This window comes from Odocoileus virginianus, chromosome 13 (genome assembly GCF_023699985.2).
Source record: "Odocoileus virginianus isolate 20LAN1187 ecotype Illinois chromosome 13, Ovbor_1.2, whole genome shotgun sequence".
NCBI classification, from domain to species: domain Eukaryota; kingdom Metazoa; phylum Chordata; class Mammalia; order Artiodactyla; family Cervidae; genus Odocoileus; species Odocoileus virginianus.
Window position 1 is genome coordinate 60909102 of NC_069686.1, and position 25841 is coordinate 60934942.

The 25841-nt window shown below is 37.0% G+C and overlaps 1 protein-coding gene across 6 annotated transcripts in view; it reads left to right on the plus strand.

The window, feature by feature from the left end:
* The window catches only part of PTPN4 (protein tyrosine phosphatase non-receptor type 4), a 189491-nt gene extending 164428 nt beyond the window's left edge, over positions 1 to 25063 (plus strand). For 5 of the 6 annotated variants that reach the window (XM_020914513.2, XM_020914514.2, XM_020914511.2 and 2 more), the window contains exons 24-27: positions 2566 to 2694; positions 8614 to 8762; positions 10300 to 10435; positions 17189 to 25063. In XM_020914513.2, the coding sequence (XP_020770172.1) occupies positions 2566 to 2694; positions 8614 to 8762; positions 10300 to 10435; positions 17189 to 17275 (501 nt within the window). In that variant the 3' untranslated portion in view covers positions 17276 to 25063. Of the gene's footprint in view, positions 1 to 2565; positions 2695 to 6398; positions 6876 to 8613; positions 8763 to 10299; positions 10436 to 17188 lie in introns of those variants that run through there. The other variant, XM_070476321.1, reaches the window with a different exon arrangement.
* The last annotated feature ends 778 nt before the right edge of the window (positions 25064 to 25841 follow it).

Consider the following 25841-nt stretch of genomic DNA (forward strand, 5'->3'; position numbering starts at 1 on the left):
ACAGTGTCATGATTAAAATCACCATGGTTAAATGGCTTTTAATCATCATGGTTCATGGCTTAAAACTACAACTAACACATAATGTGTTAAAAGAAATATGATGTTAGCCATTATTATTATTATTATTATTATTTAAATGGACTAATATATATTTGAATAAGTGATTTGTATTTATAATGTGTGAAGAATTCATACAACTTACCCATAAGATAACAATATCCCATTTAAAAATGGCCAAAAGATCTGAATAGATGATTCTCCAAAGAAGACATTCAAATGACCAATAAGATCATGAAAAGATACTCAGCATCATTGGTCGCCAAGGAAATGCAAACAAAAGCTACAATGAGATACTACTTCATAGCTAGTTGGATAGCTAAAGTAAATACAACAGAAAATAATCACTGTGGGTAATGATGTGGAGACAGTGGAACCTACTGTCTTGCTAATGGATTTGGTGAAATGGCAACCCACTCCAGTACTCTTGCTTGGAAAATCCCATGGACAGAGGATCCTGGTAGGCTATAGTCCACAGGGTCGCAAAGAGTCGGACACGACTTGAGCGACTTCACTTCGCTTCAACTATCTTGAAGACACCGTATCAGTTCTTCAAGAGGCTAAACACAGTGTGACTGCAGCTCAGCAGTTTCACTCGTAGAAATACCCAAGAGAATTAATACATGTCCACACAAGGTGTTCTCAGCAGCGTTACTCTTAGTAGGCCATAGGGAGAAAGAAGTGAGATATACCAGATAAAATATGGTGTAGTCATACAGTTGAATATTATTTGGCAATAATAAGATATGAAAAAATGGTACAGGCTGCAACATGGGTAAACCTAGAAAACATTCTTCTAAGTAAACAAAGCCAGTCACCAAACACAACATCTTTATGATTCAGTCATATGTGGTGTCCAAAGTAGGCCACAGGGGACAGAACGCAGAGCAGTGGTTGCCCAGGCCTGGGGTGGAGAGAGAAAGGTGGATTAGTTCAGGCAAGAATTAATGATGAATGATAAAACACTGGGTGGACGCTCGTTGTAAACAAGATATTTGCAGTTATATTTGCAGTTTTGAAATATATCCAACAGACTCTCATTACAAAGAGAAGAAATGACCAAAACAAATGTTGTTTGTTGGCAGATCTCTGTGAAGGGTATATGTTCAGTTCAGTTCAGTCGCTCAGACATGTCTGACTTTTTGTGACTCCATAGACTGCAGCACGCCAGGCCTCCCTGTCCATCACCAGCTTGCGGAGATTACTCAAACTCATGTCCATTGAGTCAGTGATGCCATCCAACCATCTCATCCTCTGTTGTTCCCTTCTCCTCCCACCTTCAATCTTTCCCAGCATCAGGGTCTTTCAAATGAGTCAGCTCTTTGCATTAGGTGGACAAAGTATTGGAGTTTCGACTTCAACATCTGTCCTTCCAATGAATATTCAGGACTGATTTCCTTTAGGATTGACTGGTTGGATCTCCTTGCAGTCCAAGGGACTCTCAAGGGTCTTCTCTAACACCACAGTTCAAAAGTATCAATTCTTCAGTGCTCAGCTCTTTTTATAGTCCAACTCTTACATCCATACATGACTACTGGAAAAACCATAGCCTTGACTAGATGGCCTTTGTTGGCAAAGTAATGTCTCTGCTTTTTAATATGCTGTCTAGGTTGGTCATAACTTTCTTTCCAAAGAGTAAGCGTCTTTTGATTTCATGACTGCAGTCACCATCTGCAGTGATTTTGGAGCCCAGAAAAATAAAGTCAGCCACTGTTTCCACTGTCTCCCCATCTATTTGCCATGAAGTGATGGGACCAGGTGCCATGATTTTAGTTTTCTGAATGTTGAGCTTTAAGCCAACTTTTTCACTGTCCTCTTTCACTTTCATCAAGAGGCTCTTTAGTTCTTCTTCACTTTCTGCCATAAGGGTGGTGTCATCTGCATATCTGAGGTTATTGATATTTCTCCTGGCAGTCTTGATTCCAGCTTGTGCTTCCTCCAGCCCAGCGTTTCTCATGATGTACTCTGCATATAAGTTAAATAAGCAGGGTGACCATATACAACCTTGAGACGTACTCCTTTTCCTATTGGGAACCAGTCTGTTGTTCCATGTTCAGTTCTAACTATTGCTTCCTGACCTGCATACAGATTTCTCAACAGGCAGGTCAGGTGGTCTGGTATTCCTATCTCTTACAGAATTTTCCAGTTTATTGTGATCCACATAGTCAAAGGCTTTGGCATAGTCAATAAAGCAGAAATAGATGTTTTTCTGGAACTCCCTTGCTTTTTTGATGATCCAACAAATGTTGGCAATTTGATCTGTGATTCCTCTGCTTTTTCTAAATCCAGCTTGAACATCTGGAAGTTCACAGTTCATGTATTGTTGAAGCCTGACTTGGAGAATTTTGAGCATTACTTTACTAGTGTGTGAGATGAGTGCATTTGAAGGGTATATGGGAATTCATTAAATTATTTTTGTCACATTTCTTTAAGCTTGGAAGTTCTTAAAATATTAAAAAAAATTGGAGAACCTAAATTATGTCTGTTTCTACAATTTATTGATACCAGGTTAAGTGTCACCAATATTGGCCGGAACCCACAGGAAGTTCATCCTATGGCTGCTACCAAGTCACCTGCCACTCCGAAGAGGGGAACACTGCATATGTCTTCAGGAAGATGACACTTTTCAACCAGGAGGTATGGAAATGGGGGGCCTACTGGTTAGAGCTGTTATGTTCAAGGTAAAGGCTTTGAAAGATGAAAATGTTTTTAATCTTGAGTCCTAGTTATCAGAAATACAAAAAATTGTTCAACTATTTGCTTCATTAGGATATGCTGGAATCTTATGAAATACGTTCTCTTATTTCCAATTTCTGTACCTAAGTATGAATGATGAGTGAAAAAATAATTAAGTAAATAATACTTATTACTATTAATATTTTCCCAATTCATAAAAATCATACCAGGGTGTTGATTGTACATTTCTTCCTCCAAGTAATATCAGTAAGGTATTAGAGTACGTCTCCAATGGAAATGGAAATGGAAATGGAAATAACAACAGACAGCTGTTAGATTATTCCCCCTTTTTAATGAGCATTCTTGCCTTGACAACTCCATGAACAGTATGAAAAGGCAAAAAGGTATGACACTGAAAGATGAACTCGCCAGGTCAGTAGGTGCCCAATATGCTACTAGAGAAGAGTGGAGAAATAGCTCCAGAAGGAATGAAGAGGCTGAGCCAAAGTGATAAAAACACTCAGTTGTGGATGTGTCTGGTGGTGAAGATAAAGTCCGATGCTATAAAGAACAATATTGCATGGAAAGCTGGAATGTTAGGTCCATGAATCAAGATAAATTGACAGTGGACAGAGTGGTCAAACTAGAGATGACAAGAGTGAACATTGACGTCTTAGGAATCAGTGAACTAAAATGGACCAGAATGGATGAATTAAATTTAGATGACCCATTATATCTACTACCATGGGGAAGAATCCCTTAGAAGAAATGGAGTCGCTCTCATAGTCAACAAGAGTCCAAAATGCAGTACTTGGGTGCGGTCTTGAAAGCAACAGAATGATCTCTGTTCATTTCCAGGGCAAACCATTCATTTTGGCAAACCATCACAGTAATCCAAGTCTGTGCCCCAACCACTAATGCCAGGAAGCTGAAGTAGAATGGTTCTATGAAGACTTACAAGACCTTGTAAAACTAACACCAAAAAAAAGATGTCTTTTCATCATAGGGGATTGGACCGCAAAACTAGGAAGTCAAGAGATACCTTGAGTAACAGGCAAGTTTGGCTTTGGAGTACAAGATGAACCAGGGAAAATGCTGACAGAGTTTTACCAAGGGAATGCACTGGTCATAGCAAACACCCTCTTCCCAACAACACAAGAGATCACCAGATGGTCAATACCAGAATCATATTGATTATATTCTTTGCAGTCAAAGATGGAGAAGCTGTATACAGTCAGCAAAAACAAGACTGGAAGCTCACTGTGGCTCAGATCGTGAACACCTTATTGCAAATTTCAGACTTAAATTGAAGAAAGTAGGGAAACGACTGGACCATTCAAGTATGACCTAAATCAAATCCCTTATGATTATACAGTGGAAGTATATTCATAGATTCAAGGGATTAGATCTTACAGAGTTACTGAAGAACTATGGACTGAAGTTTGTCACATTGTATAGGAGGTGGTGATCCAAAGCATTCCCAAGAAGAAGAAATGCAAAAAGGCAAAGTGGTTCTCTGAGGAGGCCTTACAAATAGCTGAGAAAAGAGGAGACATGAAAGGCGAAGGAGAAAAGGAAAGATATACTCGTTTGAATGCAGAGTTCCAAAGAATATTAAGGAGAGATAAGAAAGTTTTCCTAAGTGAACAATGCCTAGAAATAGAGGGAAACAATAGAATAGGAAAGAGTAGAGATCACTTTAAGAAAATTATAGATACCAGGGGAACATTTCATATAAAGATGGGCACAATACAGGACAGAAACGGTATGGGCCTAACAGAAGCAGAAGATAAGAAGAGGTGACAAGAATACACAGAAGAACTATACAAAAAAGACCTTAATGACCCAGATAACCACGATGGTGTGATCACTCACCTAGAGCCGGACATCTTGGAATGTGAAATCAAGTGGGCATTAGGAAGCATCACTATGAACAAAGCTAATGGCGGTGATGGAATTCCAGCTGAGCTATTTCAAATCCTTAAAGATAATGCTGTTAAAGTGCTGCACTCAATATGCCAGCAAATTTAGAAAACTCAGCAGTGGTCATAGGACTGGAAAAGGTCAGTTTTCATCCTAGTTCTAAAGAAGGGCAATGCCAAAGAAGGTTCATAGTGCCACACAATTGCACTCATTTCACGTTAGCAAAGTAATGCTCAAAATTCTCCAAGCTAGCTTCAGCAGTATGTGAACTGAGAACTGGCAGATGTTCAAGTTGGATTTAGAAAGGGCAGAGGAACCAGAGATCAAATTGCCAACATCTGTTGGATCGTATAAAAAGCAACAGAATTCAAGAAGAACATCTACTTCTGCTTCATTGACTATCCTGAAACCTTTGACTGTGTGGATCACAACAGACTGTGGAAGTTCTTCAAGAGATGGGAATACCAGACCACCTTACCTGCCTCTTGAGAAACCTTTATGCAGGTCAAGAAGCAACAGTTAAGACCAAACGTGGAGCAACGGACTGGTTCAAAATTGGAAAAGGAGTACGTCAATGCTATGAATTGTCTCCCTGCTTATTTAACTTATATGCAGAGTACCTCATGTGAAATGCCAGGCTAAATGAAGCACAAACTGAAATCAAGATTGCCAGGAGAAATATCAGTAACATCAGATATGCAGATGACACAGATGACACCACCCTTATGGCAGAACGTGAAGAGGAACTATAGAGCCTCTTGATCAAGGTGAGAGAGGAGAGTGAAAAAGCTGGCTTAAAACTCAACATTCAAAAAACTAAGATCATGGCATCTGGTCCCACCACTTCATGGCAGATAGATGGGGAAACGGTGGAAACAGTGGCAGACTTTTCTTGGGCTCCAAAATCACTGCAGATGGTAATTGCAGCCACAAAATTAAAAGATGTTTACTCCTTGGAAGAAAACCTATGACAAACCTAAACAGCATATTAAAAAGCTGAGACATTACTTAGCTGACAAAGGTCTGTATAGTCAAAGTTATGATTTTTCCAGTAGTCATGTATGGATGTGAGAGTTGGACCATAAAGAATGCTGAGGGCCAAAGACTTGATGCTTTTGAACTGTGGTGTTGGAGAAGACTCTTGAGAGTCCCTTGAACAGCAAGGAGATCCAACCAGTCAATCCTAAAGGAAATCCATCCTGAATATTCATTGGAAGGACTGATGCTGAAGCTGAAGCTCCAATACTTTGGTCACCTGATAGAAAGAGCCAACTCGTTGGAAAAAACCCTGATGCTGAGAATGATTGAAGGCAGGTGGAGAAGGGGACGACAGAGGACTAGATCATTGGATGGATCACTGAATCAATGGACATGAGTTTGAGCAAGAACCGGGACTTAGTGAAGGATGGGGAAACCTGTCGTGCTACAGTTCATGGGGTCACAAAGAGTTGGACAAAACTGAGAGACTGAACATGAAATGAGTGGAGAAGACCAGTTTCACCATCTCCTCATTATTTAAGAGGGAAAGATTGTAGGCAGGACACTGTAACATCAGACAGATTGCTGCTGCTGTTTAGTCAGTAAGTCATGTTCAACTCTTCTGTGACCCCATGGACTGTAGCCTGACAGGCTCCTCTGTCCATGGGATTTCCCAGACAAGGAGACTGGAGTGGGTGTGATTACAGCTTTTAAATTGTTAGTTTTCCTTACCTGCTCCCTGAGTCCCTCCATTTGGCTTCCAGATTAAAGCCAGAAGTGCAAACTGATGAATAAATGCCAGCTCAGTAACCCAACTGGAAGATGTATGTGGAGGCAGAATCTGCTTGTCTTGTCAGACGGCCAGTGCCTGCACCAGCCGTCTCGGGCAGAGGGGCTGCAGGAAGAAAGGAGAGAGTGCTGGAGAAAAGCCAGCATCACAGGCGTCCTCGGTGAGGCCTTCGGAGAGGAGACCACACCCCCCAACCCCCTCACACACCACGCCTAACGCTCCCCTCCCTGAGCGTGACGGGAAGAATCCAGCGAGATGGGACCTTGCTGACCAGGAAGCAAAGGAGCTCGAAGTTGTGCTAATGTATACTGCAGGCATCTGGCACTGAGTAAAGCTGAAGTTACAAGAAAATACAGTTTCAAAACCTTATGGGCTAGAGATACTATCAGAGTGAATTTTGGGTTTGGGCATGGTCGTATATAACAAAGCAAGCCAAGAAGCTGTTTTCTTCATTTTCCTAAATAGACATGAAAGATGAGCTTGTGTATGGTCAGTGGTCACATCAGGTAATACGTATATCCCGTTGTTCTCCACCTACGGATTATCCGTAGCAGTTTTATATGTTATAGTGGCTTTTCTTTGCAGTCCTGAGTACCTCAGAACTATGCTGTGACACAAATTGGTTTCTAAGGTTTGAGCCAAATATAATTGGGAAAATTAATTTGCTGCCATAAATACATACGTACATAGATGAATAGATGGACAAACAGGTAAACACTATCCCCAAACTTAATAAAATATGATTTTAGTTACCCTTCTTGTAGATTACTGGTACCATTAAGTTCTTTTGTTAACAATAATAGTCAAAAGTATTCTATATTCAGTTCAGTTCAGTTGCTCAGTCGTCTCCGACTCTTTGCGACCCCATGAATCACAGCACACCAGGCCTCCCTGTCCATCACCAACTCCCAGAGTTTACTCAGACCCATGTCCATAGAGTCGGTGATGCCATCCAGCCATCTCATCCTCTGTTGTCTCCTTCTCCTCCTGCCCCCAATCCCTCCCAGCATCAGGGTCTTTTCCAATGAGTCAACTCTTCGCATGAGGTGGCCAAAGTATTGGAGTTTCAGCTTCAGCATCAGTCCTTCCAATGAACAGCCAGGACTGATTTCCTTTAGGATGGACTGGTTGGATCTCCTTGCAGTCCAAGGGACTCTCAAGAGTCTTCTCCAACACCATAGTTCAAAAGCATCAGTCCTTTGGCGCTCAGCTTTCTTCACAGTCCCAACTCTCACATCCATACATGACCAGTGGAAAAACCATAACCTTGACTAGATGGACCTTTGTCGGCAAAGTAATGTCTCTGCTGTTAGATGCCTTCAACCATCTAACATTAGTTACCAAATTGAACTGAGGTCTCTCTGGGAATTCGTTTCTTCAGTACCTTTACTTTCATGTTCTTTGGAAGTTCACCCAATGTAAAAGACAGTAACCAGATTTCACAGTGTTGGAATCTGACTATGAGTATATGATTCCAAACAGCCGTGATTGGGTGATTTGCAGGTCCTTGCAATGAATCCGTTTAACGTTAGACTATCCCGTTTAGGTGTAGATGTTGTTTCACTTTTCATTTGAAGAAAATGAGACCATGAAATACTGTCTTAACTGGGGAAATTGAGATTTGAACTAAGATGTATACATTCAATATCTTACTTTCTCCATTATACCAATGGAGAAATTGGTTCCCAGAGAAGAATTAAATCCTGATTTGATTTTGTGTTTTATGGTCTCCAGTTTTTAATCTGCATTTACTCTGAGATTTTATTTTCTTGATGTCCATCATTTCACTTGTGCTTATCAGGATTAGCCCAACTTTGTTCATAAAAAAAATTTTCTTTAACCTTTTTTGCTCACCTAACAGTTCTTTAATTTTGTTTTAAACTTTTCTCTGGAATCTTAATCTGTTTTTGTCTGTTTACTTGATTATCATCCTAAAAATACAAATATAGAAATTTAGTTACAAGAAGAGTGATAATCCAGGTGACTGATACTTAAATGGATACAGCTGTTTCTATAAAGTAGTTTCTTCCCTTTTCCTTAAACTTTTGAGTTTTATTGAATCTATACATTACTTTTGGGGCATAATGAAAGTAGTTTCTTTTGCTTCTAAAATTAAAGTGACGTGAATGTTTACATATATTTTAAGAATTATTTCTAAGTCAGTTGCATTATCTTTCATTTATATGTAGAAAAATGAGAGTCGTCCACTCACTCAGATCCAGTATATAGCCTGGCCTGACCATGGAGTCCCTGACGATTCAAGTGACTTTCTGGATTTTGTTTGCCATGTACGAAATAAGAGGGCTGGCAAGGAAGAACCTATAGTTGTTCATTGCAGGTATTTTATTTTCTGTCTTTTATGATTGAGTAACTGACTAGGTTCTGTCTGAGCCACCAGTGAAGCCCAGGGGGAACGGCAGCCCAGGGCAGTGTCCTGTCTAGGAATCACCATGGAGAGAGGAGCCTGGCAGGCTCTGGCCCCCATGGAGGTGTAAAGAGTTGGACATTACTGACTGACTAACTGACTAAATAGGCCATTTTTAAAAGGGAATACGTACTATATTTTGCCCTTAAGTTGTGATTGTCACTCTGGTAATTAGAACTCAAAAGCTGTGTTCTGAAGGTAGAAAGCAAAGAGTATGACTTAACATACAATTGGCAGAAACTTCATTACTGTTTAAAAGTAAAAATAATACTAGTTCTTAGAAGTTTGTCTTTTTCATAGTCAAACATCTCTGAAATTGGGTTATGTCTTAAAATTAATGGTATTACAGATTTGATGAAATAACAATATTGTGAGAATTAGATTGCATCCTAAGGTTTGGATTTCCCCCTTCAGCAAGGTACTCCATCCTGGCTCCTCCTAAGACCTTTGATTGGCATTTCACCTCCTTGGAGTCAGTTCAGTTCAGTTCAGTTGCCCAGTCATGTCCGACTCTTTCCAACCCCATGGGCTGCATGCAGCACACAAGGCTTCCCTGTCCATCACCAACTCCCAGAGCTTACCCAAACTCATGTCCATCGAGTTGGTGATGACTCCTCCCAATACTACCTCAGGATGTGCCACTTCCAGCAGCTCCAAGTGAGCAGTAGCGGACACCCTCCTTCCTTTCAGATTTAGGCGCCCATCTGCCCTCAAGGGACTGAAATCAGTGACTCCAGCCTCACTGCCACAGACCCAGAGATTAGGAGCCAGGAATTATTTTCTCCTTCTCCTTGTTACTTCTGTTATTAAGTGACTTGATTCAGAGGATGTATTAAGGTATCTCTTTATCCTTATACTTTCCAGCACTTTTTAAGAGCAGACTTTCACATCCATCAAAACAGATTATAGACCAGTTATTTGAGAGGCAGTGACAGGAATGGTGGGCACATCTGGCTGTTGCGTATCCTTAGTTCTCAGTAGCTACAGAATGCTCCACAAGGTTGTTCTTAACTACCTCAGTGGTAAAGTTTAATGAAAATTAAATTTGGCTTTAAAAGCTATTTTTTTGAGTGTTTTAGTTATCTTTTTTGCTTTTGTTAATGATTTATTATTGTAATTCTCTTACTTTGCATTTTAAAGCTGTTATGTCACTAATCTTCTATACCTTGTTCAGATTTTATAAACTGAAATGTAACGCTTTTAAAATTGTATATTTGCAACTAACAGTGGGGGAGGGTTGGTTACAAACCATTTAATCTGTATTAAGTGAAATTTTTTTGTTTTCAAAATAGTTTCCAGTTGCCTTGTCACTTTTGGTAATATAAAATATTAAAATCAAGTTATTCTTCTACTGTAGTATGATTCTGTTCTATAAGTTTCTGCACAAAAGGCATAAGAAGTTTCGTAGAACAGTATCAGTAAGACTTTGCCCCATATTTGTCCTTTTTAGTGCTGGGATTGGAAGAACTGGGGTTCTTATTACTATGGAAACAGCCATGTGTCTCATTGAATGCAATCAGCCAGTTTATCCACTAGATATTGTGAGAACAATGAGAGATCAGCGAGCCATGATGATCCAAACTCCTGTAAGTACTGCATACCTCATGTGTAAGTGTATATTCTCAATGTCATGGTTTTTTGTTATCAGTGTATGTTCCAAACTGTACTTTTCTCTTTTTAATTCTCTTCCAGGTGTTAATAACCCTAGCATAGGGATTGGCAGATACTGTCCATGAGCCAAATCTGGCCCACCACTTGTGTTTATAAATAAAGTTTTATTGGAAACAGCCACAGCTATGTATTTACATGTTATCTATGGCTGCTTTCACATTACAGTAGCAGAGCTGGAAAGGTACAGCAGGCCACCATGTGATTGCAAAACCAAAAATGATTGCTGTCTGGTCTTTTACAGAAAATGTTTGCCGACACTACCCTCACTTGCTAGTTCTTGACTGCTTCAACAGGTACAGGGGAGCAACTTATCCTGTGTTACTTAGTCAAATGGAATGCTGAGAACAATAGTGTCCCTAGACTGGAGAATCTTGACAGACCTGCTTTCTGTGAAGCAGCTGTGGGGAAATTGCCTCTCTTTTTTGCATAAGAACTTAAATTGCAACAGCAAAAATCTTAGAAATTAAGCTATTAACTTACTGTATTCTATAATGACTCTGAATTATGTTTCAAGAATCAAAAGAAGAATCATGGAATTTTAAAGTTAATATTAAGATTATTTTTTATATTAAGCCATTGTGGAATGTTTGCATTGTTGGCGGCATTAAGGTTACTCAGGTGAGCTGACCTATGTGGTCTAATAAATGCCTGCTATATTATTAGCATTTAATTATAGAAGATTTCAAACATACACAAAAATGGACAATGTAATGTGTTGAACACTGTGTTGCATACTCAGCCCTGGCATTGGCCATCTTGTTTCTTTCATATGGCTACCTACTCTCCTCGACAGAGGATGAGATGGCTGGATGGCATCACCAACTCGACATGAGTTTGAGTAAACTGTGGGAGTTGGTGATGGGCAGGGAGGCCTGGCCTGCTGCACTTCATGGGGTCACAAAGAGTCAGACATGACTGGGCGACTGAACTGAACTGACTCTCCTCATATTTGAAGCAAACCGTGGACACCATATCATTGTGTCTATACATATTTCAGTATGTTTCTCTAAAAGATAAGGAGTGTTTTTCCTTCTAAACAAAACCGTAATACCACTATCACACCAAATTACAATTAACAATAATTCTCTAATATTAGCAATAGCCAGTATTCAGACTTCCAGTTGTTTCATATTAATCATGTCTTCTCACATCTTAGAATAGCTTTATATAGTTCACGTACCATAAAATTAACCTTTATAACAAATGTGCAGTTCATTGTTTTTTAATATATCATGGTGTTTGGCAACCATCATTGCTGTCTAGTTTTAGCACATTTTCATCACTCCAAAAAAGGTACCCTGTACCCATTTTTTCTAGTATCTTCCCCAGCCTTCCCCAACCTAGTCCTCGGCAACTATTAATCTACTTTCTATCTTCATAGGTAGAAGATAGGTAGAATTCTTCATAGGTAGAATTTTGGACCATTCATGTGAACGGAGTCATATAATTTGATCTTTTATAATTGGCTTCTTTTAATTAGCTTAATATTAAAAGGATATACATTCTGTAGTATAATCAGTACTTCATTCCTTTTTCACTGAATAGATACATATTCTGGATTGTTTCCACTTTTTGACTATTGTGAATAATGATACCATAAGCATTTGTATATATGTTTTTGTGTAGAAATGTTTTCATTTCTCTTGGGTATATACTCAGGAGTGAAATTGCTGGGTCATGTGAGGAAGCGTTCAAAGCAGATGTACTATTTTGCAGTCCCCTGGCAGTATGTGAGCGTTCCATTTTCTCCACATCATTGTCATTGCTTGTCATTATCTTTTTTTCATTACAGCCATCCTGCTAAATATAAAGTGGTATCTTATTGTGGTTTTGATTTGTATTTCTATAATAAGTAATTATTCATGTGGTCATTTATCTGTGTATCTTTGTTCAAGAACTATCCAAGTCTTTTGCCTGTTCTGCAATTTGGGTTTTGGTTTTATCATTCAATTGTTGAGTTCTTTCTATTTTCTAAATAAAGTCTCTTATAGATCTGTGATTTGCAACTGTTTTATACTGTTCTTTCACTTTCTTGATTAATTTGAAGGACACATTTCTTAAATTTTGATTAAGTCTAGTTTTGTTTATCTTCTTTTTAATCACATATACTTTTGGTGTCATGGCTAAGAAATCACAGCCCAATTTAAAGTCACAAAGATTTTTATTCTTCCCTTTTCTTCCAAGAGTTTTATAGTTTAGGTCTCACACTTAGGTGTCTGATACATTTTGAGTTAATATGTACATACAGTTTGAGGTAGCGTCCTAACTTGGTTCTTTTCTGTATGGACCTCCAGTTGTCTCAGCCCCATTTGTTGAAAAAACTACTCTTTCCTCACGAATTGTTTCTGGGTCCCTTGTGAAAAATCAGTTGACCACAAATACAAGTGTTTTTTTTCTGGAGTTTCAGTTGTAGTCCATTGATTTTTTTCTGTTCTTATGTTAATACCACACTGTCTTGAATACTAAAAATTTATGATAAACTTTGAAGTCAGGAAATCTGGGTCTTGCAGCTTTGTTTTTTCCAAGACTGTTTTGGCTGTTCTAGGTCCCTTACGTTTCCATATGAGCATTAGAATCAGTTTGTCCTCTCTTCAAAAAAAGCAAGATAGGGATTGCCTTAAATGTATAGATTATTTTGCGGAGTGTTGCCATTTAATAATAATCCATGTTCAAAAGCATGAACATAAATTATCTTTCCATTTATTTACATTTTCATTGATTTTCTTCGGCAGTGTTTTGTAGTTTTCAATGTGCAAATCTTGTACTACTTTTTGTTAAATATAATCTTAAGTTTTTTAATATTTTTGGTCATACTGTAAGTGGACTTCTTAATTTCATTTTAGGACTATGCATTGCTTAAATATAGAAATAAATTTTTTTTGTATATAGACCATGTAGCCTGCAGCTTTGCTGAAATCATTTATTAACTCAATTTTTTGCATGTGTGAAAGTAGATTCCTTAGGATTCTCTCTATATAAAATTGTGTCATTTGCAAATATAGTTTAGTTCTTCCTTTCCAGTATAGATATGGTTTTCTTTTCATCTCATTTCATATTTTCTCTTCATCTTGCCCAAGTGCCCTGGCAAGAACCTCCATTATAGTGTTAAGTAGAAGTGATGAAACTAGACATCCTTGTCTTGTTCCTGGCCCTAGAAGACAGCTTCCTGTTTTCTACCACTAAGTATCATGTTAGCCATAGACTTTTCATTAATGCTTTTTTATCAGATTGAGAAGGTTCCCTCTCACTAGTTTACTGAGTGGTCTCATGACAGCAGGGTGTTCAGTTTTGTCAAATGCTTTTTCTGTATCTGTCAAGATGATCATGTGGTTTGTGACTTACTCTGTTAATACAGTGTATTAGATTGATTAATTTTTGAATGTTAAACTTACCTTTCATTCCTGAGATAAATCTTACTTAGACATGGTATATAATTCTCTTTATGTGTTGCTTGACTTGATTTGCTAATATTTTCTTGAGGTTTTTATATCCATATCTATACATAATAGATTTATTTTTAATTGTTGTAAAATACAGAACACAAAATTTACCATCTTGACCATTTTTAAATGTACAGTTCAGTAGTGCTAAGTACATTCACACTGCTGTGTAACCGGTCACTAAGACTTCTTCCTCTTGAAACTAAAACTCTGTACCCGTTGAATTACGACTCTCCGTTTTCCTCAATTCCAGTCCCTCGGCAGCCACCGTTCTGTTTTCTGTTTCTGTGAATATGACTGCTCTGGATACATCATATATATGGAATCACACATATATGATTTTGCGATTGGCTTATTTCACTGAGCATAATACTCTCAAGGCTCATCCATGTTGTGTGGCAGAATTTCTTTTCTTTTTAAATCTGAAAAATACTTTATAGTATGTGTATACCACATTTTGCTTATCCTTTTATCCATTATTGGACATCTGGTTTATTTCCACCTTTTGTTGCTAAGTCATGTCCAACTCTTGTAACCACATGGACTGTAGCTCGCCAGGCTCCCCTGTCCTTCACTATCTCCCAGAATTTGCTCAAACTCATGTCTATTGAGTTAGTGATGCTACTTTTAGGTTCTGTTGACTAATGTTGCTGTGAGCATGAATGTATAAATATGTCTTTTAGACACTGCTTTCAATCTTTTAAGATATATACCCAGAAGTCAAATTGATGGATCATATCATACATAGTAAGCTTCTGATTTTGTTCTTACTGTTTGTGTAAAGTCAGGATTCAAATATCATCCGCATATTTTGATTGTGTCTCCTAAACCTCTTTTAATCTGTGTCTTCTTCCTACCTCTCTCTCTCTCTCTGTCTCTTTTTTCTTGGCCGCACTGTGTCTGCTGCCTTTGCGCGGGCTTCCTCTGGTTGTGGCGAGCTGGGGCTGCTCTTCGGTGCAGCAGACGAGCCTCTCCTTGCAACGACTCCTCTCGCTGCGGAGACAGGCTTCAGGCGCTCTGCCTTCAGCACTTGCAGCCCGCGGGCTCTGGACTGCAGGCTCAGCAGTTGTGGCGCGCTGAGTTAGTTGTTCCATATGTGAAACCTTCCTGGACCAGGGATCAAACACATGTTCCCTGCATTGGCAGGCGAATTCTTATCCACTGCGCCACCAGAGAAGTCCCATCTCTCTTCTTTTATCTTGCAGTTTATTTGATGAGCAAACCAGGATGTTTGTGCCACGTATTTTCCCATAGTCTAGGCTTTGCTGGTTGCGTTCTAGACTGAACAAGGTGGTGTTCTTTGTCTTAGCTGTAAATGGACCTGTAGCACCTTCAGTGGTGTTATGTTCTTCCTTCGAGAGGCACATGATGTCTCTGCCTTCCTTTTGTGATGATAGCAGTGTTGGGTGATCATTGTCTGCATCATTGATTCATTTGGTTTGCAAAATGATGATGCTCTATTATTCCTTTTTTAATTTATTAATTGTAATGCTTCTTTAAAAGAGAAACTTCTCATCTGCTGTTTGGTTAACTGCTGATACAGTCTGCATAGGAAAGGCAAGATAAATACTTGATGCTTTCCCTTCACTTCCAAGTTTTTAATGTAATGAATTGGTTCATTGGCCTCTCCCAGTGGCGACCACTTACTTTTGTTTCTTTTGGTGTTGTTTTGAATTCATGTATTTAAACATATGTGATATGTTTCAGCCCATTGCAATTATTTTTCTTAAATATGCATAATTTATTCCATTTTTGGTTCCTGGGAGACTGTTCATTCTAGCTCCTGAGCCTTTATATCAAGAGCTAGTGACTTTGATAGCTTACTTGCTATCAGTATAGATGTCCAGCTTGTACATTCCTTGTCCCAGACTTAGCATTAGCAATTTCTCCATAAAGTTCTGGTCCTTTTTATTGGGGAATTATTTTAGGGACCACCTTCTGAGCACTAGGGATTTTTATTGCTGTTGAGTAAGCGTTACTATGTGTTTCTGGAAATCTTCAGTTGCCAGAAGAGGGAAAACAAGCTTATCATGAGTTGATACTGGTGCTTCCACTACAGATTCAGACCACAGTGTTTTCACTTAGCATTTTCTACTTAACATCTTTGTCCCTTTTCTTCTTTAACAAGAGTGCAGGTTCTCCATGGTGCTGGAAAAGGAAGATGTAGCATGTCACAAGTACTCATTTGTTTTATTCCACAATACTCAACAAAGTTTCAGAATAACAAAGCTAACACCACAAACAGTATGATTACCAAAAAGAATTTTCAGTTCTTTTCCACAGTTATTTTGCTTTGGAATATATATTCTACCAAAAAAAAAATGTATAGTCAAATTACTGTTTCACAGTCCTGTGAAATAGCTCCTTTCTGTTTGGTTATGCCATCAACTAGATACATACGTGGATATGTTTTGTATTTTCAGTTTATAGAGGCTTTTAAAATTCATGTTCTAATTATGGAGTGTCTTTACATGATTCCAAAGTGAAATTTATTAAAGAAGGAAGTATATTCAATAAAGTCTAATGTCTATCTCTCTCCTTCACCCTGTTGACTCCTTTCCTAAAAGGAAGCCATTTAAAAAAAAAAATGATTTATTCTTCCTTCACTGTTTTCTTAATACACATTGAGTTAGGTACATATTTATATCCCTGTCCCATTTGTCTTATAAAGATAATATATGCACTTATCTCTGTCTTGCCTTTTTTTACTTAGCAAAATATCCTAGAATCATTCTATAACATTCTGTAGACTTTTTTCCTTTTCTCTCCATTTCACAGTACCCACTTTGAGAATGTACCAGATTACTGACCCAGCCCTTTACTGATGACAATTTGAATTGTTTCTGCTTTTTTGTTTTTATAAATCTTCAGTGAATAGCCTCATTTATGAATAAATGTTTTCAATTTCTTTTTCTAGTTTATCTTTTGGATAGAGTCCTAGAAGTGGGATTACTGGGTCAATAGGTAAATTAATGTAATTTTGTTAGATATTGCCAATGTCCACCCATAGGGCTTGTAATATTGTACATTCCTATTAGCAATGTATGAGTGAGTTTTGCCAACAAAATATGTTGTCAAACTTTTTTTGCCAGTCTTAGTGAAAAATTACGTATCCGTGCAGTTTTACTTTGTATTTCTTGTATAAGCAAGCCAGGTGAGATTTTTTTGTTTGTTTGTTTATTTTCTAGTCTTTCTGATCAAGTCTATTTTTTATATTTTATTTTTCAGAGTCAATACAGATTTGTATGTGAAGCTATCTTGAAAGTTTATGAAGAAGGATTTGTTAAACCTTTAACGACGTCATCAAATAAATAAGAAAGCAAAGGTCTGGGAAATGTTTTGGAAATTGCTTTCCATTACAGTCACTGTGCCATAACACTGCTCACAGGAAATGGCATCTAAACAGACAAAAAAAGAAGAAGAAGAACTAACAAAAACTGAAAACTTCAGCACTGTTGCACTTTATGTTTTAAAGAAAAAGTCACTCTCTCAAAATCTATAATTCATGTGTTTGAAGACTATTTCATTCTTTGCTCCAAACAAATAGTGAATAACTGAGTATGTTCAGGGTAATTTATGACATCTTGTGGTGGTGCCATGCTGTCCCCTTCTGGTAGAATTGCCACAAACAAGGCTCAGAATTCTCAGCATCTCTGTTGTATACCTGTATCTTGAAAGCAAAAAGCATTCAACATCAGGAGTCAGCTCTGGTGTCTCCCAGTGATTTGTGTTCTTACTATACTGATGACCAGATGTTACTTTTTAAATGTTAGCAATATCATTCTCAATATTAGCCAATACACTGCCTATGGATGCAGCACATCTTCCCCTACACTCCCCCCATAGAGACCTGCTGTTTGGAAGAAGAAAGTGGAATTTGCTTTTCCCAGGAAATGCTGCACATTGTCCATTTACCAGCATCTTATAGAAAGTATAAATATGAATCTACAAATTTTCTTGAATTTAGCAATGTAACTTACATTTATCTTAAGGTTGGCTTATTCCAAATCATGTGATTTCACATACTTGATGTAAAGGAATGCATGCATTGTGTCTTAACCCCTTAAGTGCCTTGCGACGTCTTTGTATGTCTAATGAAAAGGCACTCCTTTGACCCTACTAGGAGGTATGTATGTATATTGTACATTTACAGTTTTATGCATTTTGAATCAGTTCACCATTTTTAAAATGGCTTCTCGTATTGAGAGTTATGCAGTCAAAGGAGGGTAATGAAATTCTGTTTCTTACTCAATTCCTGTATTTTGCCACCAGAAGCCAAGATAATTTGTGACCTACTGAGTGTGTGCTCTGCTGCTATGGGATTATTCAAAACCTGCACATTCCTTTCCTGAGGGACGGGGGTTACACTTTAGCAGCTGAAGTTAAAAGATGCTTTATTCTTCAAATTTCATATTTATTTTGCCCCTACCTTTAGAAATGGCACCTAATATACACTTTGAAGTTAAACATATGAATAAGCTAAAGTTAAAGCAGCTAATTGTGACTTGTTTCTATCACTAACTAAATTATCCCTTTTTAGCATTCATTTCAGTTCTTGTCAAGCTTTGTTCACACTGGTCTGTTGATTGGGATACTACAAACAAGGAATAAAATGTTATTGAGTTATTTCTAAACGTAATCCCTCAACAGCTAAGATGAGAACTTTCTTGTCATTTTGTGTACAATTAAATTACTCCAATTTATATATACTTACTAAGTTATAAGCATGTTAATATGGAGAGTTTTGATTGTCCAGCCTGATGGAGGACCTGATAAAAGAGTGTGTATATTATCCTCTTCAGGTTTTTTTGTTGCTGTTGTTTTTTTAATTTTTAAGTCCTCAGAGAGATAGAACTTTAAAATTATCCAGTTTTAATATAAGTTCAAATTTTCTCAGCTATTGAAATGTTACATTACAAAATTACTTTATATGGATTATGGTTAAAATAGATTCATTTACTAGTGGTTTCTGAATATTTCTGTATAGTCTTGATGAAATTTACAGTTGAATGGTAGATATTTTGGAAACATCATTTAGTGTGAGCGGGAAAATGTACATTTTTAAATCTTTGGTATAATTTAAATGATGTTATTTCAAATATTACAAATCCATAATAGTAAATCTTAGGAAGTTAAGTCCTAAACATTAATAGCCAAAATACCAAATACACTGTTGTATTAAAATATTTTACATTTTTTTTTTAACAAAAGAGTAAGCATAACCTTTATGTCAAAGTGAAATTCTTGTATCTATTTCTGAATTTCACAGTCAAGACAGTATAAGATAGTAAATAGCTACACAGTCTTACTTGAACATTCCGTTCTCTGCCAACAGATAGGTATGATTTAGACTGCTGTATGACATCATGGTAAGGTGAAATGTGAAAAAGTAAAATGTTGGGAGTCTACATAATTAGTAACTGTTTTGGAAGTAGTTTTTTACCTGAATAAAAAAGAAAACCTATCCTAACTACATGAACAGAATATGACAACCATAGACATAGAGGTAAAGTTGTATAGATGTAAGCAGATCATGGTGTCATGTTTTTTGACTTAGGGTTACATTTACACTTCGGAAAGTAATCATTTGTTGGCATTGAGCACTGCTGCCTTTGTAAATCATTAATGCCAGTTTTTAAATGATAATATATTAAAATTTTTAAATTACCTTTAAATTTCTCATATATGAATTTTTTTTCTGGGAGGTACACCCTGTCAGTATTTTTATGTACAGAAAAGATCCTTTTTCAAAGACATATTTATTAGGATCTTAAATTATCCCTACAGCTTTTTAAAGTAAACATTGCTACTTATGATTTCCTGTTCACCTAACAAATAAGAGTTTATGCCTGATATTTTTTGGCCATGCTTTGGGATCTTTGTTCCCCAACCAGGGATTGAACCCATGTGCATGGCAGTGAAAGCGCCAAGTCCTAACCACTGGACTTCCAGGGGACTCCCTGCCTGGGAATGTTTTTCATCTATTCATCAATCTAAGTAGAGTTCTAGGAATAATCCCAGTTTTCATACACTTAGTAGTTCTAGGTTCCATTCATATCAGTGTAATAGTGTGTGACAAAAATGCCAAATTCCTTGTGTCTAAACTACTGCCCGCTCCAGCAGCCAACCCCACCTCCCCCAAACAACCCATACATTCAAGAAATCAATGTTGCTCTTCTCACAACTGGAAATAGGTATTGGTGAATCAAAGGACTTTTGTAAATGCTAAGAATGTTTGTAAAAAGCCTTGCCTCTGATTCAGAATGGTTTTACCATGTTCTTTTTAGGTGTTGTGTTGGCCATCTGACTTGTGTCAGCACTGTGTACACAGGTTGAGGAATATCCTGGAATAGACTGCATTCACAGGAAGAACACTTAGTATTTATTAAATCAATGCATAATTCAAAATAAAAGCAGAGTAAATAGCGTAAGAATTCACTTCCTTTGTACAGCCTGCTGGCACAAGGAGGAGGGTGGGAAGGTTGACTGTGTTGCTTAAAGAGAAAATTTATATATAAAATCTGACTTTGAGTGTATAGAAATATGTTAAGCCATTAAGACAGTTGCTTCAAGGTTTCAAGTACTAATATATACACAAAAAGATGTTTTATGCGATTATGCATTTGTGTGTTTCACCAAGACTGATACTAACAGGGGTAAAGGATTATATTAACTATGGGAGTTGTTTATAATCTGTTGGCAGGTGATTAGCCAGGTCTAATCAGCTATTTAAAAAAAGTCTCCCGTCTCCACTAGAAGTACCACAACCTGAGAGCTGAAAGAAACTTGAAAGATTTTGTCAAGGCTCACCTTCTATTACTATAGGTAACGTGTGAATATCATAAATTCTTGTGAAGTTTAGTCTATTTCAGCTCAAGCATTATACTCAGGCAGAATTTTTACTTAATTTAGAAAACAAATAGGCTTTGAAAAGCAATCTAATTAGGGCCCCACTCTGTCTGCTTGTCATGCTTCCCTGATGAAACAATAGCTTTTGTCATGTGTTTGGGCTGATGTACATGCAGTGTGAAAACATTCTAAAATGCAAATTAGAAGACTGATTTTTAAAAGCACTTGAAACATAGAATGAAGATTTTGAATGTATGTCCACTTATAATTAAATAATTTATGTTCATAATGTGAACATGTAGAATTAAAGCATTTATATTTGTTTTATAATCTTAAATCAGGAAAGGAGAAGGAAATAAGGATTTTTAACAATGTTCTGTGTAATATCTGTGTTTTGAATATTTAAAGATATTCTGATGGTAAGGTTGCCAAAGTAGTTTTCAATTCATAAAAGTTATTTATACCACAATAATGTGGGATATGTTTACACCTCTTTTATTTTATAGAAATTACTTTGTAGTTCTGATCAATGTGCATTTAAGTCATTTACATTAAGTTAAATATTTGTTGGAACAAATACCTTTTAATAATACAAGAGAAAGATAAATTGTGCCACAGCTTCTGTATGTAAATGGCCACATCATCAAAGTAACTGCTTTATATTAATATAGCTTATTGCTTCTCATGTTTGCTTCAGCTAGCCAACTACAGTTTCTACAACCATTTTTTTCCCCTGGTGTTTCCTCTAAGTAAAATACCTATGTTTTTAAAACCCATTGGATTAATTTTATCAAGTATCAGAATTACTGATCTGTTGGCAAAGTTTTATTGGTGTCTCAGTGTGATCACAACACAGCTTGTAGCAACTGTTTTATAAAGTTTTTAGAGAATTGTATAGCTCCAAAGGAATTTGTATAATAGCAAAATTTATTTGAGGGCTAACTGCTAATAGGCAACTTCAGCAATTTTACAGAGAGCTCATGAAGTTAATCTCAAAATTGTACTTTTGGGGATTAACTTACTTTACAATATCTACAACTATTTTCAACACAATGTTTTATTATACAGACTTCATTTTTCTCAGTAGCAATTCCTACAATAAGCCTTACAATGTTATCAAAAACAAGCCCTATTTCAGTGAGAAATGAGACATTTTATTTTTATAATCTGGATGAAATTGTTGTGGGTAGACACCAAATAGTTATTTCTGTTCCCATATCTAAATTTGCTGCTACTTATTTGTATGTTTTTCTACAGTTTATTGTTGATTTCTGAAGTTTTGTGGTCCTTGTTATCTTTATTGTCGTAATCCAAGCTGATTGGGCAGCCAGGGGTACTGGGGTACAGTCCATCAGTGCTGACTAGGCAGGGTTCAGTGAATAAATAAGTAAACCAGTTTTTGTTTTGCTTTGTTTTTTTTAATGAACAAAGTGAAAGGTATTAGCGATATTGCAAGTTTAAGACTACAGTTTTAGGAGGAGGCTCTTACATGTTCCTAAAACCAGTACAAGAATGAAAATGTTTGACAGCCTTGTTTTGCTCATAGAAAGTTTCAGTTAAACACTGTAGAATTTTCCTACCTATTGTTGTGTAAATGATACAGAAAATATTTTTCTATGGACAAAAGATTGAAACTGTTAACTTCTTTTGCTTTGTTCTTTAAAAAGGAAAAAAATGATATTTGTATGTCTTTCATGCTGTAAAGAAATGAATGTATCTTTCAAATGTTACTAGAATTAAGACTTGATCGTAAGGATACGCTTTGTTTTAAGAAAGTTAGCAAGGAATTGAAAAGGAAAGGAAGAGTGTTTCCCATTTCATTATACAAAATGCAATTTTAGAAGAAAATGTCACTTTCTTTATAAACAATGATCATTATTGAAGCATATTTCAATATTTCAAATACCTTCTTTTTCACTTTGCTTTGTCTTAGCTCTAGAATAGAAATTTTCCAAAAAATGTGTGCATACTGTTTTTAAGTATAAGATAATTAAACTGTAGACTTCTGGAGTGTGGGGGAGTATGTGTGTATGAGAGTAAGCATTCTGCTGCACGTGTTTACTGTGAAGGAAAGTTCTCAGGCTTCGTCGCTGTCTCAGCCACAGATGAGGACAGCAGTCTGAGTGTGTGACTTCAGTGAAGCCACAAGACTGTGGCTAACAGTCACCACAGTAAATCGGTGCGAAGGCCCTGACAGAGAGTTTGCTTTTTATTCTCAGCGTTTTGGACAGGTAAAACCACTGAGCCCAGCTCTGACCTATAGCAGTGGTGTCTTATATGGCTGAGAGTTTATTAATTTAGCTAAACAGAAGACAAAAAAAGCCCTACATTTTAAACCAACAGGCATGATTAATTTGTTCAACAGTTTCTTTGAAAGGTAGTATTTATTATTCATCATGCACTGAGCTTGACTCAGTGGGGCCTTCATTATTTGGACTCCTACTTCCATTTCTCCAACGTGAAAAAAGGTTTTTTAAATTCCATTTATAGTAGAGTCTTTATGACGTAATATTTTCCTTCATTAACTTTCGTTACAGTTGTTAAAAGGTTAATGTCAGGCCCCCTCAACCCTGAGAGTTTCCAAAATTTAGCAGATAATGTGATAATCTTCACTAAAATGTCATATCGCTACATGAAATTATCACCATAAAATCATTAAGGAGACTCAGCCCTACAATCTTAGGCCGGAATAGGTTCTGACTTGTGGTTTCCCTAAATTCACTGTCGGCACACTTGAGCCCATCTTACCTGTTACTAAAAGAAGCTTCTTCATTTCTGTTCCTGAATTGTGTTCTAGTTTTTGCCAACCATTCAGCTAGTTGACAAGATTACTCATGCTTTCTTATATCCAGTAGAGTAGGATCATATTTCAGTGCTGAAATTGATTTCTTGAATTTCAAATAGCACTTTATTTCAAGCTTACTACTGACTTAATTTATACATTTAAAGATAAAATTTATCCTAGAGTCTTGTAAATATGGAAAAATATAACATTAGCAGGTAGAGTTCATTGGATTAGACCCACGTTTAAATGCTTTACAATGATATCTTGATCATTTGATATTTAAAGGGTAACTTTTGTGATTTTGGCTTTGCCATTCTTCTGTGATTTATTTGGTACAATAAAGGCTATCCAGTTGACAGTCTTGCTGGACTCTGAGTTCTCTCAGCTAGCTTCAGCCACATTTGGTTCACTAAAATCATTCTGCATTGCATTTTTGTACATTACATGATGAACTCCTGGAATCCATTTGTTTTGTTTTGAGTTCTACTTAGGTGTTAAGTCAATGCTTCACCACCAGTAAGTTGAAAGGGGCAAAGTTCTGACACTTCGTATACATGCTGAAAGGCAAGATTTAAGAGACTAAAAGTTTACATTAAGCTGTTTTCGTTTTCTGTCATTAGAGTATTAGTGCTTAGGCAAATAAAAACTGTCCAGCCCAGTGTTCCAACAGCATCAGGATGTTACAGTTACATCCCATATTGTAATCTTTTCAAATAAGAAAAGCTAGTCTTTATTTTCTACAGTGTAGGCTTAACTTTAGGATAGATAGTTTACGATAGACTCATCAGTGATATTTTTAAGTAGTAGTTTTAAAAATAATATTTCTATGTAGAGACTGTTTCAATTTGGGATTTTTTTTCTTGTAACAGGTGCTATATGTAAATATGAAGGGCAAAAAGTCACCTAGTTAAAAGTCTAGTTCATTTTCTAATTAGATTATGATTTTACATTGTTTGCTGCCATTTCACGTTTGGTTGTACTGAACTAGTAGCTAAATGGGATTAGCCCCTTCACTTTTAAAATTCTTTTCTCCCATTTCACAAAAATACCTCTTTCCATATGGTTTCCCGTAATTAGGAGACAAGGAATCATAGAGTTCATTTAAAATCTGTAAACTTGAATTTGGTCAACACTGGGTTATTTGAAATCATCACTATGCATTCTATGCATTTGTCACTGCAGCTTACTGTGTGCTTGAAAGACCTTGTGGATTTGTCTTAATTTCCATGAAAAATTAGAATTCCTGCAATGAATTTCATGTACTAACAGCAAACAGGATAAAAATGTTGATTTGCATTGAAACTGTTTAACCCTGAAAGCAGTTTATGTGAAATGCAGTCATTATACGTATTTTCCTGGCCATAATTCGTTTTGACTGAGAAATAGTTGTTCAGGTTCAACGTGAAAAAACTCTAGCTGTGACTTTAAATTGTTCAATTGCAAAATAAAGATGTGCTTTAGTAATTTAAGTATAAGAGTTCTAAAGATTATTTTATGGGAGTTTTCATTGTTGGGCTTTTCAGACAATGGTTATTTTCATTATTGGGTGGTCATAGACTAGGAGAATGCTAAGTGCAAAATTTATTTCTAGAATTACTGATGTAGTGGTTGTGTTTGCGGGTGAGTGCCGGGAGCCGTTGCGGGAGATCCCACCCATGACGAGGTCATGAGGAAAAGACCAGACACGCAAGGCCGATCAGGATACAAGGGACCCTCCAGGTTGACCTCGGCATTTACCCCACCCTGTATCCTCCTCCCTTTTCTGCTGCTGTTCTTGTTCGCCCTGCTGCAGATTCTTGTGCTGCCTGCCGAGAGCTCTCCTGCTCCTCTTTCACTGAATGAGGACCAACTTAAAACCCTAATTAATAAATCTCCTAGATGCTGGTACCCTATGAAGGGGCCAAGGATGAAGGGAATGCTTCAATTCAAACCCTTTTGCTGGCACTCTAGCTTGTTTGGCATATGTGTGCTCCTATTGCAGAAAATGCTCATGCTTGTTCTAAACATCCTAAGCACAGTAGGCTAACAAAAGAAACCATTAAGCATAGGTCCCTCCAAGGGGTGAGAAAAGGCTCCACAAATAAAATAGCCACAAATGTGCCTAATGAAAAACACTTTAGATAGAGGTTAGCTGGTGACTTCTTGCAGGTAGTTAACTTTTAGACTAAGAGCCTGTTTTGTGCTATATCTGCTGTTTTTGCAATCCTTTGTGTTTCTGTTCTGTAAAAATGCAATCCTATCTAGTTC